This window comes from Triturus cristatus, chromosome 3_1 (genome assembly GCF_964204655.1).
Source record: "Triturus cristatus chromosome 3_1, aTriCri1.1, whole genome shotgun sequence".
Lineage (NCBI taxonomy): Eukaryota > Metazoa > Chordata > Amphibia > Caudata > Salamandridae > Triturus > Triturus cristatus.
In genome coordinates this window covers 217,985,238-218,001,741 of record NC_140583.1, presented here as the reverse complement: position 1 = coordinate 218,001,741, position 16,504 = coordinate 217,985,238, and the positions used below count along the sequence as shown (strand labels likewise).

Sequence of the window (16,504 nt, the reverse complement as noted above, 5' to 3'; positions counted from 1 at the left end):
AGAGCCTCGCACCTGGTAGACGAAGGCAAAAACATCGCCAACTCCTGTATAAAGACGGCGTTAGACGGGGCAGAGACTTCAGCACGACCATAGGGGTCACCGAGAGAAGGCATGCATGGCTCAGAATCTCGGGATTCAAACCGGAGGTGCAGAACAACATCCTTAGCACCCCCTTCAACGGAGAGACACTGTTCGGAGCAACAGTAGACGAGAAACTCACCCAGCTGAAAAAAGAAAACGAAACGGCGAGGTCCATGGGGGCCCTACAGCTGAGGGGAATGAGGCGAGGCAATCCCTCGAGGAGACCCTACGGTAGGGGAGGAAGCCAACAGGGGGCGTCGCACCAGACGTTCCAGCAGGGTCAGCAGGGTGAAAGTCACGGACAACAAGGTCAACAAAAGCAAAACTGGCAGTACCAACCTCGGGGCCAGTCCTTTCGGGGGAGAGGGAACGGACGTGGCCAAAGGAGGAGAGGGGGTGACCAGCCCTCATCAAAGTGACTCAGCACGCAAGAGGACGCCTACCCTCGACATGCCCCCAAGGGTGAGGCGCAAAAAAGTGACATCAGGGGGGAGAGAAGATCCAAGAGCCTACGAGCATACAACACCAGTAGGCGGGAGGCTGAGGTTCTATCTTCAGGAGTGGCGGCGTATAACCACAGACAAGTGGATACTGAACACCATACAGTACGGATACTGCGTAGATTTGGAGAAAAGACCTCCAAACAGGAAACCAAAGGGAAGACAGAGATCGGCTCAAGAACTGGCCCTACTCAGAGAAGAAACACGGAAACTTCTAGAAAAAAGAGCCATAGAGGCAGTGCCGTTCAGAGAACGCAACAAGGGGGTCTACTCAAACTACTTTGTGGTCCCGAAAGTAGACGGAAACCTCAGACCCATCCTGGACCTGCGTTTCCTAAACAAGTTCATCAAAACGCAGAAGTTCAAAATGACTTCGCTGCAGGAGGTGCTGCCCCAAATAAGAGACGGGGACTTCATGGTCACCGTGGACCTCAGGGATGCCTACCTGCACATCCCAATAAATAGAAGACACAAGGGCCTTCTAAGGTTCAACATCGACCAGGAACACTACCAGTTCACAACCCTGGCCTTCGGATTAAAATCGGCGCCAAGGGTCTTTACAAAATGCCTGTCGGCGGTCGCAGCCCACCTACGAAGGCAGGGAATCCATGTCTACCCCTTCTTAGACGACTGGCTGGTCAAGGCAAACTCACGCGAGAAGTGCGAGAGGCACGCAAAACGCGTAACAGACACTCTCACGAATCTGGGGTTCTCGATTCACTGGGGGAAGTCATCGCTGGAACAGGAGCAGGTGAAGATTTTCCTGGGGGCAAAAATCAACTCCCTGAACAGTACTGTAGTGCCCAGCGACAGGAGGACAGATGCCCTACTGAAGGAGACACGGCTCTACCGGAAGGGGCGAGCTCTGACAGTGAGGTCAGTGAGCAAGATGATGGGGATGATGGCGTCGTGTATCCAGCTGGTGCCGAATGGCTACAACAGCAATGGTCACAAGCAGACGGAAGTTGGGAGGATCTAGTGGTTGTTACGCACACAGTGCAGGAGGAGATAACTTGGTGGAACAGATACAACATGACAGCAGGGAGAAGCCTGACACCACCAATCCCAACAATGACCATTACCACGGACGCATCGCAAAAGGGATGGGGAGCGCACATGGACAACCTCAGAGTGAGGGGTCTGTGGGCTCCAGCAGATGCGGTTCGCCATATCAATTACCTCGAGTTGAAAACAGTCCTGCTAGCCCTGAAGGCATTCCAGAGGCACCTGTACAACCAGAGGGTGTTGGTTCAAACAGACAACACCACGGCAATGTTCTACATCAACAAACAAGGGGGGACACAGTCGTTCCCTCTCTCCTCTCTGGCTCAGGAGATTTGGAGATGGGCCATACCTCTCAGGATAGATATACTGGCAATTCACCTACCGGGGAAGGACAATGTGGAGGCAGACTGGCTAAGCAGGCAGACCTCGGCATCGCACGAGTGGGAGCTCAATGGCCAGGAAACGGAAAAGCTTTTCCGGAGATGGGGAACTCCCACAATAGACCTATTTGCAACACGCCAAAATGCAAAATGCCAAAGCTTCGCGTCCAGACAACCAGATCAGCAATCCCGGGGAAATGCCCTATGGATAAGCTGGTCGAGGACATTTGCCTACGCCTTTCCACCGATACCCCTGTTGCACAGAGTGCTCGACAAGTGCAGAACCAGCAACATGACTCTGATCCTAGTGGCTCCGCAGTGGGCAAGGCAGACATGGTTCTCACAAATTCAAGAAATGGCGCAAGGCAATCCATACAGGTTCGAGAGGAGGAAGGACCTGCTCTCAATGCAAAACGGAGAGGTCCTGCACCCAGAGCCAGAGACCCTCAACCTGGCGGCATGGCTCCTGAAGACCTAGAGTTCGCACACCTAAGATTGCCTCCGAGCACTATGCGGGTGCTACGGGAGGCAAGGAAACCAACTACACGTAAATGCTACAGCGCAAAATGGAAGAGATTCACTGTGTGGTGCGGGAAAAAGGGCCTGCAAAACAGAATGACAAGAGACTCAACAGTACTGAGGTACCTCACACACCTTCTGAAGAGTAACCTCTGCTCGAGCTCCCTAAGGGTACACCTAGCGGCGATCGTTGCCTACACCAGAGGTGAAAAGGGTGGAAGTTTCTTCACCTCGCAGGTGGTGAAGAGATTCATGGAAGGAGCCAAAAGAATGGCCCCCCCAAAAAGGTTGCCGCCGCCGGCATGGAATCTAAACGTGGTTCTGACGGAGCTCATGAAGGCACCGTTTGAACCCATTCACAAAGCCACACTGCAAAAGTTGACGATGAAAACGGCCTTTCTAGTGGCCATAACTTTACTACGCAGGGTGAGCGAGCTTCAAGCACTAACGCTACAGGAACCCTACATTCAGATTCACAAGGACAGAGTGGTCCTGAGGACGGACCCACACTTCATGCCCAAGGTGGTGTCGGCGTTCCACATGAATCAGAGTATTCAGATACCAAGTTTCTTCCAAAACCCGACTTCAAACGCAGAAAAGGCCCTGCACACCCTCGACGCAAGAAGAGCGGTGATGCACTACATTGAGAGAACCAAGGAACTCAGGAAGTCGAAGCAGCTGTTTGTGTCCTTTGCTACTAGCTTCATGGGTAGGCCAGTGACTAAGGGCACCATCGCTAGGTGGATTGCCCTCACTATTCAATTCTGCCACAAACAGGCTGGACAGGAGCTAGCGGAGGGGCCTCAGGCTCACTCCACAAGGAAGAAGGGGGCCACCGTTGCCTTCCTGGCGAACACGCCCATCCAGGACATATGTCTCGCGGCAACTTGGGCATCTGTGCACACGTTCACGAAACACTACTGCGTGGACATTCAGATGAACAAGGAAGCACAGGTTGGACAGAAGGTGCTTCAGCACATTTTCAACGACCAACGCTCATCTACCACCCAGCCGCCACAAAATTAGGAAAACCGCTACAAAGTCTATGCACAGCATAGTGAATCCAGAAAGATTCACGCTGCAAAACGAATAGTTTCTTACCTGTCGGTGTAGTTTTGCAGCTTGAAGATCTTTCTGGATTCACTAGCGAAGCCACCCACCTCCGCCAGGAAGATGAGGCTGGAGGAAGAGGGGGTAAAGTGGAAAAGATCAAAAGAAATGAAAACGTACAGAAAAATGGACAAGAAGGATTAATCAATCGCCTAGGGTTAAAAAAAAAAAAAAAAAGGAAAGGAAAAAAGAACCCGAAGATGGCGCCCCAAAGGTGGGACTTCCGCAGGAAGCACGACGACGTCATGGGAGGTGCACCAAATGGTGGGTCGTCGCCGCCCACCTGGGCTACAAAAAAAAAAAAAAAGAAAAAACACAAAGAAAAGACTACGAATCCGGACCCAACCACAAGATCGCGGACTAATGCACAGCATAGTGAATCCAGAAAGATCTTCAAGCTGCAAAACTACACCGACAGGTAAGAAACTATTTGTTATACTTTATTCAAGTAACTATAAATTGCGCCCGTTCCATGTATAGTGTTGTTGCCAATGATGTCAGTTCAGCTGTCATCAGTGATGTAATCACTGATTTCACAGTTCGTCTGGACTATGTGAGTCATAAACAGTGCTTGAAGAAGGCATGAGTTATAGTTACTATAGGGACACACAGCCCCCCTACTGAACCTTATTAGGCCCCAGAGACCCCATCCTCCTGGGCCAAATTGCATAATTAAAGGGAGGTGACATGCTTCCCCCCTACCCAAGCCTTCTTAGACCCTGCCGGGCTCTCAGGTGGGTGCCCCGGTTTCCACCCGAGGCACCCACAAACTTCACGTTGGGGGCCGCAGGCAAACCCCAGGACTCCCCTGGCCCTAGCCAACTGGCATTGCTCCCGCCCGGAGAAAGCAGCTGCTTATGCTTGCTGCCTTCGGACAGGAAAATATCGGTTTCCGTGCTCGCAGGAGTGCGGGCAGTGTAGCAGAAGTCTGCTCACACCCAGAGGGAGCATTTTTAAATCTCCCACCAGCTGGCCTTGCCTTCTCTGCTGCAAACAGGAAAGGCATGTTCGCTCCCATCTGGCGGGAGATTTAAAAATGCTCCCGCCAGGCAGGAACAAACATATATTTCCCTGCCCGGAACTAATTCGGGCAGGTAAACTACTCTGTCCCGAGGATGTGCTCCCCCGCACAGAGCATAAGAGCCAGCCCTGGTGGATGGGGTCCCTGGGCTTTTTAAGGCTCAGGAGGGGGCCACACACATCCTCCCACTTTTTAAAAAATTATTTTGAAGAAATCGACTCTGGGGGATGAGATCCCTGTGGCCTACCACGGCTGGAGGAGCAGGCCGCATGGCCACCCCTCCCTTCAAATTTGCAAATTGGCCCTGGGAGTTGGGGACCTATACAGGCTGGGCGGGGGCTCCCCTCACTTTTTTTTTTTAAGTGTTGACTCAAGGGGATGAGGTCTCTGGGAACCAAATCGTCTCAGGGAGGGAGCCCCTATTCATGCCTCTTCCCCAAATATTTTTTTTAAATGGCAGACGACCATGTTTTTTGTTTTGTTGCTGTAATCTTGCTGAAGTCCTGTGGCATCGTGGCAAAAACTGCTGTTTCCTTTTTTGTTGGGGGGGCCCAAGTGGCGGCCCCCACAAAGCCTAGGGGGGTCAGAGTATTCCTACCCTGCTTATTATATCTTTTTTACTTTTAAACCTCAGGACAGGGGACTAAGTCCCAAAGTTCTGTAATGGCTGTCAGCAACATTTTTGTCACGTTGTTGGCAGCTGGCAGCAACATGAAACCTCATGACAGTGTCGGTGGACAAGACAGAGAGCCCTTGTGGTTGGCGTGTATTGACACACTAGTAGTATCTCAGTAGTGGGTGACATCCTATTTAGTAGTCTGTCGGCGAGCAAGAGTATTCGGAGCTTGGAGTGGGTTGATCATTGAAGCCAGTGGTGCATTTCTGCATGCAAGTTCATCCCATTTTGGACGCCGTCCATCGGTCGGATCCAAACACTCTTTCTTGGGGCCTGGTCCCAATGACCTCCTCCTGGTTGTTCGTGGTTATGGGCCATTGAAGGAATTTGAATGTATGTTCAGGTTCATGAACTTTGCATTAGTGTTTTGAAATTGGTTTCCCAGGGTTTCGTTTTTGTGTATTGGAATAGTCTTCTTGCATTCCTAGTCTAAGGACACGAATTCTACTTCCAATGTAATCTTGGCAGATGAGGAGGTGGGTCATGAGAGAGCCAGTGCAGTGCAGCCACTCTCTGTTGTTTTTCCTTCCTTCCTTTGTGATTTGTAAGATATGTTTTCTTCTGTGTCACAAATTTGCAGACTGAGCAGTTAGGGCAAATGTAAATGTTGGATGATTTTCGAAGGCGGTTAGATGGTTTATGCATCCTGTTGTCTCTGAATTCAGACCGGTGTAACATCTACCTTATGTTTTTTTGGTCTTCTGAAGTCCAGTCCAGTCTGTGCTGGAGGGTTCCTTGAAATGTTCGGTTTTCAGCAAGCAGTTGCCTTTTTTTGTAATGACTTTCTGATCCAAAAGTGACCTTCTTCGTATTGTGTAATTAAGCTGAATGGTGTCCTAAGCGCCTTTTTTATTTGTTTGCCCTCCAGTTTCTATGCATGCTCTTTTTTATCTCCTGTGCTGTTAAAAAGGGTATCTACTTATTGTAACCTCTCCCTGTGAAATGTTCTATCAACACTTCTATTTACTATTGGCTTCGCTGCCGTTCATTCTGATGTGCGTCATTTCATCTTTCAATATGTTGTCTATTGTCCTTTCGTTTAAATGTATGTATAACCAAAGTTAACTATAGCTTAACTTCAACCTTTGCTTTTTTCAGTGGCAAAAAATGTGTGTGCACGCAATACATTTATGCAATAAAAAATAGTAATTTTCCCCCGCAGGGTCGTATTCTATTCATTGAATTACTGCAGTGTGAAAATTCAATGCAATAGGGTTACAAATTAAAGAAAAATGTACAGTTCCCAAATTATTTTGCAAGTATATTCAGTTATTCAACTACAGATGAATTGCAATGCTCTGTGCTTTAATAGCATGCACCCTGCATGAATAAGAGGCGCCTTGCATGAATAACAGGTGTCTTGCTCCAGCAAGCAATGTCTTAAAATCCACAGGGGTTCATTCTGAGTGACCCCTCATTAGGTGCATCAGTTTGGTACCTGGTCAATAGCACTACTGCAGGGTGCGACATTTAGGGGATGTAGTATGACCATATCATAATGGTACATAATGTGATAATACCACAAGTTTCCCAGAGTTCTGAGCTACAGAACCCTAAATGTACGTCATTTTCTCTGTACAGACGCTGCCAAATTTTACTTGACGAAATGTGTGCAGGGGTGTACGGGATGTGGTATTACCTCTCCACAGCGGCGGTTGGTGACATTAAAAAATCGTTGGGCACACAGACAAGCTCACAAACACACACACATATACAGTCACAATCATAAACACACCCACACAAACACACACAATTATTCACACAGCGAGTCAGGAAGGCAAAAAAACATAAAAGTTTCCCTTACCTTGCAGCACGTCCTCACGCTCTCCAGACGTGGCTCTGATTCTCTGACCACGAAGTGACGTAGAAAAGCAAACGACGCCTTATCCAATTCAGATGCGGCTCAGAGCAGCGTATGGATTGGCTGCAGCAGGCTGCCTCACCTCTCTGAAAGGCACTGGAGCCCTGTGCCTGCTCTCCAACAGAGCTGTCTAGGACAGCTGAGTTGGAGAGTTTGAATGGAACATGTTGGCTTGGCAGTAATACGGTAGCCGTCCAAACCGACATGCGCACTTCAAAGTAAAGGGGCCACTTGTCATTGCTGCCAACCAGCAGCAATGACGCACTGGCCCGCCCTGCCCTCTCCATTCGACAGAAAGCTGGAAGAGTAAAATGGTATTAAAATCATTTGTATTGGCATTTTATTTTTAAAGCTTTCTATGCAGTACTGTTCGGGGGGTCACTCCTCAGCTCGTATGGAGGCTCCGCCACTGCCTCGTCAGGTGTAATCCTGATTTGGTGCAAATTTCTAAGCCGAGATTAGCACAGGTCACAGAAGAGGTGTACTATGGTGATTAGCCGCACCCAATGACTGTCTATTGCCCCCACTGACTGTTACTCCTTCTTTTTCAGAACGAGCGCGAGCAAATCATGACTACCAATGTTTGGCTGAATCAGGTAATGGAAGGCTGTGATGTAATGCACAGGGAGTCATCTCCTCCACAGCATCAGCGGGCTAGGACGTGGCATTGCAAAATTAACTGTGTCTCATTCTTATTCCAGGAGTGGGTGGATTATCGCTTGACCTGGGAGCCAGGTGAATATGATGGTATAAAAAAGTTGCGGATCCCTGCGAAGCACATCTGGTTGCCAGATATTGTACTTTACAACAAGTAAGTTCTGCTGCGTCATAACACTCAGAAGTGCGCGACAGGAACACTTCAGAGGACCATAGAAAGAATGCTCACAGACATTAGAATGTTGGACAATCATTTATAGGATTGTAGAGCAGCGCAGCGAGGCACCTTGCTGCGCTGCCCTACGCCAAAGTGAAACGCCAGAAATACACCATATCTACGCAGCACGATGCATTTCTGTCCTTTCTTCCTGCGCTGGTGCTTTTTCGGCAGCCTAGCACAAACGTAGGCACCCTTGACTCATGGTGAAAGGGTGCCTTCCTGGCATGCAGATTGTTTTTGTGCAGGAAAGGACACCTTCCTGCACAAACACAATCCTAAGGGGTGTTTTCCTCTTTCTATGAGTGCCGCATCACACAGAAAGAGGAAACAACTAGAAGAAATTAAGAAGTTTCTCTTCGTTACGCCTCACCTTGGGAGGCATACGGATTTGGTGCTTCCCCAGGTTTACATGATTTTGTCAAAATCCATGGGTGTTAAGTGGGAAAACCAACTGCAACGCCCATAAAACGCCACCCGGTGGCAGAGTAAGGTGATGCAGCGATTTGCGCTGCATTGCCTTACTCAAGATTTATGAGGCCACCCAAATCCACACAGGGTGGCTTTGTGTTGTTTCATAAATCGGACTGAGAGCTATGCGTCATGCATGTACCACTTTACGTGGTGCAGAAGTGACGCAGGGCTCATAAATAAGCCCTCAGTGCTATGGAGTAAAAAAAAAAACCTATTGCATGCTGCTCTGTTTTTTAGGTGCACATAATTTGGTAACACTTTTCTTTTTTGCATCCTTGTATTGCACTACTTGTGTCAACAAGCGGTGGCAAAGCCAACAGGTCTCTCCTATGCAAGAGCTATTGGCTTTGCCAAAGTATTTTTGTGCTAAAATTAGTGAAGTAGAGGATAGTGGCATGGAGTGTCTTACAGTGGAATGGAGTAGAGTGTCAGAGTGGAGTGGCATACAGTGGAGTGGACTGGTGTAGAGTGCATTTGCATTGAGTGTTGCAGAGTAGATTGGCATAGAGTGCAGTGGCATTAAATTCAGCGGCGTACAACGCAGCGTTATAGAATGCAGTGGCTTAGATATGAATGTTGCATAATAGAGTGCAGTGGTGTAGAGTAGATTGGCATAGAGTACAGTGGCATACAGTGCAGTAGTGCAGAGTAGAGTGCAGTGGGTACAGTGATGCGGAATAGAGTGGTGTTGAGTAGAGTGCAGTGGCGTTGAGTACATTGGTCCAGAGTAGGATGCAATGGAAAAGAGTAGAGTGCTGTAGAGTAGAGTGCAGTGGCATAGAGTAGAGTGGACTGGTGTAGAGTGCATCAGTGTAGAGGGCTGCAGACTATAGTGGTGTAGAGTGTAGCGGCATAGAATTCACCGGCATATAATGCAGCATCATAGAATGCAGTGGCATAGATTAGACTGATGCATAATAGAGTCCAGAGAGGAGTAGTGCAGAGTAGAGTGGCGTAAAGTGCATTGGCATAGAGTACAGTAGAGCAGAGTAGAGAGTAGAGTTCAGTGGCAGAGAGTGCAGTGTTGCAGAGTAGAATATCTTCGAGTGCATTGGCGAGGAGTGCAGTGGCGTAGAATGCAGTGGCATAGAGTAGATTGTTTCAGAGGTGAGTGAAGTGATGTGGAGTGGTGCAGGGTAGAGTGGCATAGAGTGCAGTGGCAAGGAGTGTAATGGTGCAGAGTACATTGACGTAGAGTGGTGCCAAGTAGAGAGGCATAGAGTGCAGTGGTACAGAGTGGAGTAGAGTGCATTGGCGTGAAGTGGCGTAAAGGGGAGTGGTGCAGAGTAGACTGCAGTGGTGTGGATTGGTGTAGAGTAGAGTGGTGCAGAGTGGAGTATGCATGGTGTGGTAGCACACTGCCAATACAAAAAACACATTTTCAATTGAAATGATCATTACGTTTGCACAGAAATACAGTTTTACTAATAAAAGTGTACAGCGCACAAACGATAATGTGTGTACTCCTAGTGTACTGATTTATTTTAATCATATTAAAGTATTTGTTTCCAACACACTTCAGAATGGACAACAACATTTACATCATTGGTGCTTTCATAATTCTGAAATACTTGCACAGTTAATTTAAATGTTGTTGTGTGCTAGAAAAAAACCCTTTCCTACCCCAGTATCCTGCAAGATTGTCACATAAATCCTCTCACTTTGAAGTCATAAAAAGAAAAGTAAACACAAATCTCCCCCCAGAAGACAGAGCCTGACATTTGACCTCTGACCTTTGAATGCACAGCAAATGTGACAATATAAGAACAAGATTTACAGGTTTGTTTATAGAAAGGAGTACTGGAAGAATATAAGGAGAAGAAGTGTAAAAAAGCTTTGCTCCTTGGGAGGGAGGAACTCATGCTGGACAGCCTAAAACAGCTGAAGCCAGCAAACAGAAAGCCAAAAGATGTTAGTTCAAGGTAGCACTATTTGTTTGCCACACCCCCAATTCCAGTGGGCTGAAGGTGCTACGGAAATGAACGGAAAATGAAAGCAAATGTTTTATTTTAAACCCAAGATATAGCCCGTCTAAAAAGATAGATGCACATTTGGGCTTAAAATGTTTCGTCTTAATTTGAGTGAGTTTCTAGTATACCTTTCCCAGAAGAGTGGTCTGGTAAAGGAATCATTTATGGGAATCTTTTTGATATATGACTAAAGAAAGAAATCAGTCAAACACAAAATTAAGACGTGCTGCAGCGCCGCCTGCCATGCCTACTGTCATTTAGTGCGGTAAAAGGGTTAAAGATGCTCTCTGGGGAAAAGGGTTAAAGATGCTCTCTGGGTAAAAGGGTTAAAGATGCTCTCTGGGTAAAAGGGTTAAAGATGCTCTCTGGGTGAAAGGGATAAAGATGCTCTCTGGGTAAAAGGGTTAAGATGCTCTCTGGGTAAAAGGGATAAAGATGCTCTCTTCTCTGGGTAAAAGGGATAAAGATGCTCTCTGGGTAAAAGGGATAAAGATGCTCTCTGGGGAAAAGGGATAAAGATGCTCTCTGGGGGAAAGGGTTAAAGATGCTCTCTGGGTAAAAGGGATAAAGATGCTCTCTGGGGAAAAGGGATAAAGATGCTCTCTGGGTAAAAGGGTTAAAGATGCTCTCTGGGGAAAAGAGATAAAGATGCTCTCTGGGGAAAAGGGATAAAGATGCTCTTTGGGGAAAAGGGATAAAGATGCTCTCCGGGTAAAAGAGATAAAGATGCTCTCCGGGTAAAAGGGATAACGATGCTCTCTGGGGAAAAGGGATAAAGATGCTTTCTGGGTAAAAGGGATAAAGATGCTCTCTGGGTCCTGTCGCTTTCAGTCTGTGTTATTTTTGCCAGGTAGTAGCTGACACCAGGGAATAGAAAATGTCAAATTCATGCCAGAAGAAAGCTTCAGGTTCAAAATGCTCCCGTCGATGTTGATCGCTTGTGAGATGTAACCAGGCCCGGACCAGTCTCCGTGAGTTCATTCAGCCCAGCACATCCGAAGAAACTGTCCTTAATGTTCTACTCAAATGAGACATAATCCTTGAGAATGGTTACATCGCTGTACTAAATTGTGTGCATTTGCATAAATCGTTTTTGTGTGTATGGAGAAGAAAAACAGGAAATAAATATAAATGAAAGAAGAATTGAGCAGTGTGCCTGAGCAAGGTGCACAATGGGCAGTTTTGGGATCTTTTAGCTTAGGGTTTAGGTTTATAGGTAGAGGCCCTAAATGAGAGTTGGATGGCGGATGTTTTGTCCACCTCGAGGCGATTTTCCCTCCCTTGCTAAGGTACCAGTGGGTAATCTGAATAGGTTTAGAGTTCTCCAGTATTGTGGCAGAGGTGAATCCATGCAAGGGTTGTTTCTAGGTAGCCCAATTTCTGTGGAAGATACCGTGTGACTGGAAATAATGATAACCTGTACCTAAATCCAAGTACTCTGAGTTTTTGTCAGTGCTTAATCACTGCATCATTTTTGACGGTGTTTTCCGGTGCTCAGCACCGGCACTTAATTGTCGATACAGCACTTATGCCAGTCTGCCCCATGGAAGCGCTGCTTGTGTAATTTAGAGGTAAGCAGAGCAACAGTTGTTCATTAATACAATATACATTAAAAACGACTAATACCTGCCCCCCCAGCCGTTCTCATAGTTTTGGGGGCCTGGAATAATCTGAACTGTCACACTTGCAAGTGTGATGGTTAGTAGATGTGTAAGCACTGTCGTTGGCAGCGCTGGTAGGGGCACCGAGTGGTGTAACGTGCAGTAGCCTCATGATGAAGGGCCTGGCACTTATGTATTTACAAATTAAGCAATGGCGGTATGCCCATTCTCGGGACAAATCTGCTCCCATTACCAGCTGTTTTGAGCAGGGGGGGGGGGGGGGGGGTCGGTGCGGGGTGGAGGTTGCAAAGAGGCAGGAGAGGCTGTGTCAGACAGGAGTGAGCTTTTTGTGCCTCTTCCATGGCACAGGAGAGGGGGGGGTCGGAACTGGGCTGCACTCAGGGCCGGCTTTAGGGCAGTGCGACAGGTGCGGCCGCACAGGGCGCTGACCTGTGGAGGGGGCGCTGACCTCAGGGAGGGTGCTGTGTTTAGCAATAACTTATGATTGGAGAGATGAGGGGCACTTTTGCTCGGTGGTAGTGAGAAAATCTGAGGAGGAGGTCAAGGGGTGGGGGCGCGAAAAATGATTGTCGCACCGGGCGCCACCAGCGCTAAAGCCGGCCCTGGCTGCACTTGCAGTCAATGTCTCATGCAGTTTTACTGGCCTGATGTTCCTGCTAGTAAAATCAAGCCCAGTGTACCTCACCTACGCAACTCGGTGCAGAACCCAGGCCAGTTACTATTAGGTGGAGTGGTATGCAAGCCAGGAATCCAATATATAATATAATCGGGGGCCCAAAGGTGGCCAGCAAAAATTAGCCCCCAAAGTACATTGTCAGTGCCACAGATCTAGTTTCCCTAACATGCCTAAGGGTATCTCCCCAGATGTTGGAGACATTATACTTATTTTGGGCTTTTTGGGGGTAAGTTTTATATAGCGCGAACTTGACCCAACGGTATCAGAGCGCTTCCCTTGAGCACCAGTTACATTACAGAGGGACACGTTCATTTTGGTAGGCACGGGGAGATTAAGTGATTTGTCCAGAATCACAGGATGTTGAGCGTCGCTGCCGATACTCGCACCCGGTTCCCCAGCTTCGAGGTTGACGCTCCTGCCATTAGGCCATATCCTCTCCCATGAATGTCTCCTACATTTGTCAGGGTAGTCTTTCACAGACTGGTGGCAGATCTGCCTTTATACATCCGGGGGTGGATCTACCGTAATGTCGAACAAGGTACTGCTGCATCTCTGCTGACAGAGTAAGAAGTTTCTCTGCATGTCAGAAATCCACCTTGCTCAATGACTGTCACCAAGCACAAAACACACGTTCTTTCCCACATAATAAGGGGTCTGCAAACGATGGGGTGCAAAACCAGTCACAAACAAAGGGCAGAAGCTATTACACTCTGGAAAACTGCATAATCACCAACTCTAACAAATGCCCAGGCCAGAATTGTTGGACAAACCAGGAACGCTATGACCTGTCCCACAAACAACCCATTGACCAAGTCACCCAAACATCCATATCATGTCCAGCGTGAAATTCACAAATGGGAAACAGAAGATTAGCCGGCGATGCTTCTCAGTCCCCCGTTTCCCCTCACGGGGAATAGTCCATACGGTAGTTCATGTGCTGAGAAAACACATATAATTCAGAACTACTCTTCATACACTTGAGAAAATTCTTCCTCAACTAGCGTGACATTTACAGCCAAGCCTCCATACACTTGATCAAAGTTCTTCATCAAATATAGTGACATATACAGCCAAGCCAGCAAAAGTCTCGCTTCTTCAGGGCTTTAATCGGCTGCAGCCCTCGTCAGTAGAATCAGGCAGTCGCCTACGTGATTCTACTGACGAGGGCTACATCTGATTAAAGATATTAGAGGAAACTTCCAGAAGATAAAATCGATGTTTAAGGAAATAATGGAACAGTGGAAATTGAAAATTTGAAAGGAATTGTTCGGACCCGCTGCGGCCGCACAAATGAGAAGGGGTTGTGGGGGGCTGGCGGGATTTTTTCTATTTGCCTCCCCGAGAACGGCAAGTAAGAGCGGGGGGAGGGGGGTATGCCCCTCCACCCCTCCTTGCTACGCCACTGTCTTACTACAACTGGTTTCTGTTATGTAATTATGTATTCATCCACACCGAGGCCGGTCTCTCTTAATATATTCACGCTTCCTCCCAACCACATCGCCTGTCCAAGTAGTCATCCGTCCAAGCATTAATTAACCCAGCCAAGCTGTAGATAGGATAGCTCAGTGGGTTGGGTGTCAGCTAATCAGATTCGTTTTTGGCTTCCAAATTACAGTCCTGACTCCAGCGGCAGCTGGCTCGTGTTTTCAACCATTGTAGGGAGATAAAATGAGGAGAAAGGGCCTACGCATTAAAAGCAAACCTCCTCAGGCGTGAGGACATAATTCATTCTGTTTTGTGAGTTGCATGAATGGTCAGTGTTTACATTACAATTCATCCATATGGAGTCCAGATATACATTGAAAGTAGGGACGCTGGGATGTGCAGATTACTGTACGGGTGTACTGCACACGAAAACCGCACAAACCTCTCTGCTTGCTAATCTGATTGTTCATGGATTTGCCTTGAATTGGGATAGTTTCCCCTATGATAACTGTGTGGCACTGACACCCGTTGGCATTACACGTCATGCACTGGTCATGGTTCACGAGTGCACCAGTGCCTGCATGGTTAGGAGTTGGCAATGGCTGCTATGAATGTACGGCTTGTCCTACCTACAGTCCCAGGGGATCTTTGATGTATTGGTTGCAAGGACCACCACCGCCTCAGGGGCAACCCTTCATAGCATCCAGATGTGTCTTACAACTACAAGTGTTCTGAGAAAGGCATGCGTTTTATATATTGCAAGCAAAAAGGATCTCTTTGGAAAAAAAACATTAAAGACCTCGGGAAAGCCAAGCAAACACAACCAACGTCTACACAGTGTAAAAAAAAAATGCATACTAGAAGCAAGTCCTCACACACAAACGATCTGTGCATTGAAGCGAGCTTGGCACAGTGGCCGGCCCCTGGCTTGAACCCAGTACTTTAAAACGGCAAAATCAGTTCAGTTTTTCATTACGCTCATAGAAACAATAGTGCAGAATCATTACATTCATTTTTTTTTAGCATAATCATTGTTGACTAAGATTTCTTTGTTAAATTCTCAATTACACAAGTGAAGTGATTTATATGCAAAAATGTTTGTCATATGCATAGCAATCCTGGTACAAAAACCTTTCTGTATTACGGACTTTGGAAAAATATGCATGCAGTGTATCAAATCCATCCATCCACTCTGCCATCCATCCATCCACCCTGCCAACCATCCATCCACCCTGCCAACCACCCATCCACCCTTTCATTCTGCCAGCCACCCATCCATAAATTATACATTAATCCTCTTGGCCATCCATCCATTTGTCCATCTACTTATCATCTGTTCACTCATCTTTTTACCCATTCATCCATCATCCCCTTACTCTGACATCTTTTCACCTGTCCATCTACCTATCCAGGGGTTGTCCATCTGTAACAGCACGAGACCTAACCGTGCCTCCGGGGGGCTGCACGCGATCCAACAACTTACGCTTATCTAATGAGCAGAACAAACTGCAATTACTTTAGTCCACCATAAAAAACTGAAATGACTGCATGGAATGGTTTGCTTTGAGCGCACAAGTCTAATCCCAAAAACTGGCAGTAACTAATATCACTTAATTAACCATTAACCTTGGGTTCCAGAGCTGCGTGAAGCGCTTCAATGCCTCGGCGGGGGTAGTAAGTGCTAAATAAATGCAGTTACAATCTACACGGCACACACAGTATTACGTTTGTGATGCATTAGGTTGTCTGATAATGTGCTGCGTGGCTATACACTTATAAGGTCCCAAAGGCAAGACCTATTAGCTATGCTAATGCTTGTTTTACTTTCAGCCATGCTGCACATATGCCACACTGCTGTGCAACATGGCTAGAAATCACATTGATTGGCTCTATCAATGTGTTTTTTTAGCCATGTCGTGCAGCAAGTGGCATGGCGGCTGTGCAGCATGGTTGAAAGTTTTAAAAAAAGAGCTCTATGACCCAGCTAGCGTTTACCAGGTCATAGGCCTCTATTGGTTTAATTCCAGCCACGCTGCACAGCAGACATGTTCCTGTACAACATGGCTGAAAAAAATGAAAATCAAGCACTGGCAAAGCCAATAAGCCGTGCATACGAGAGATCTGTTGGATTTGTCAAAGTAGCTACCAGCACAGAAGGCGTGAAGAGAGAATTCAAGGACACTGTGAAAAGTAGACAGCCAGAAGGATAAAACCAGCACCAGAAGAAATGGCTGGGACACATCACCTGCAGCAGTCCGCACCAGCCCTTCACAACACTGTATAATGCACAGCAAGAGTGTACAGGAGAGG

General features: G+C 47.3%; 1 protein-coding gene across 2 annotated transcripts in view; it reads left to right on the top strand.

Moving 5' to 3' along the window:
• Positions 1–16,504, top strand: part of CHRNB4 (cholinergic receptor nicotinic beta 4 subunit) — a 184,794-nt gene that overhangs the window by 143,935 nt on the left and 24,355 nt on the right. For both annotated transcript variants that reach the window (XM_085643702.1, XM_085643703.1), the window contains exons 3-4: positions 7,705–7,749; positions 7,855–7,964. In XM_085643702.1, coding sequence (XP_085499828.1) covers positions 7,705–7,749; positions 7,855–7,964 — 155 coding nt within the window. The remainder of the gene's footprint in view (positions 1–7,704; positions 7,750–7,854; positions 7,965–16,504) is intronic.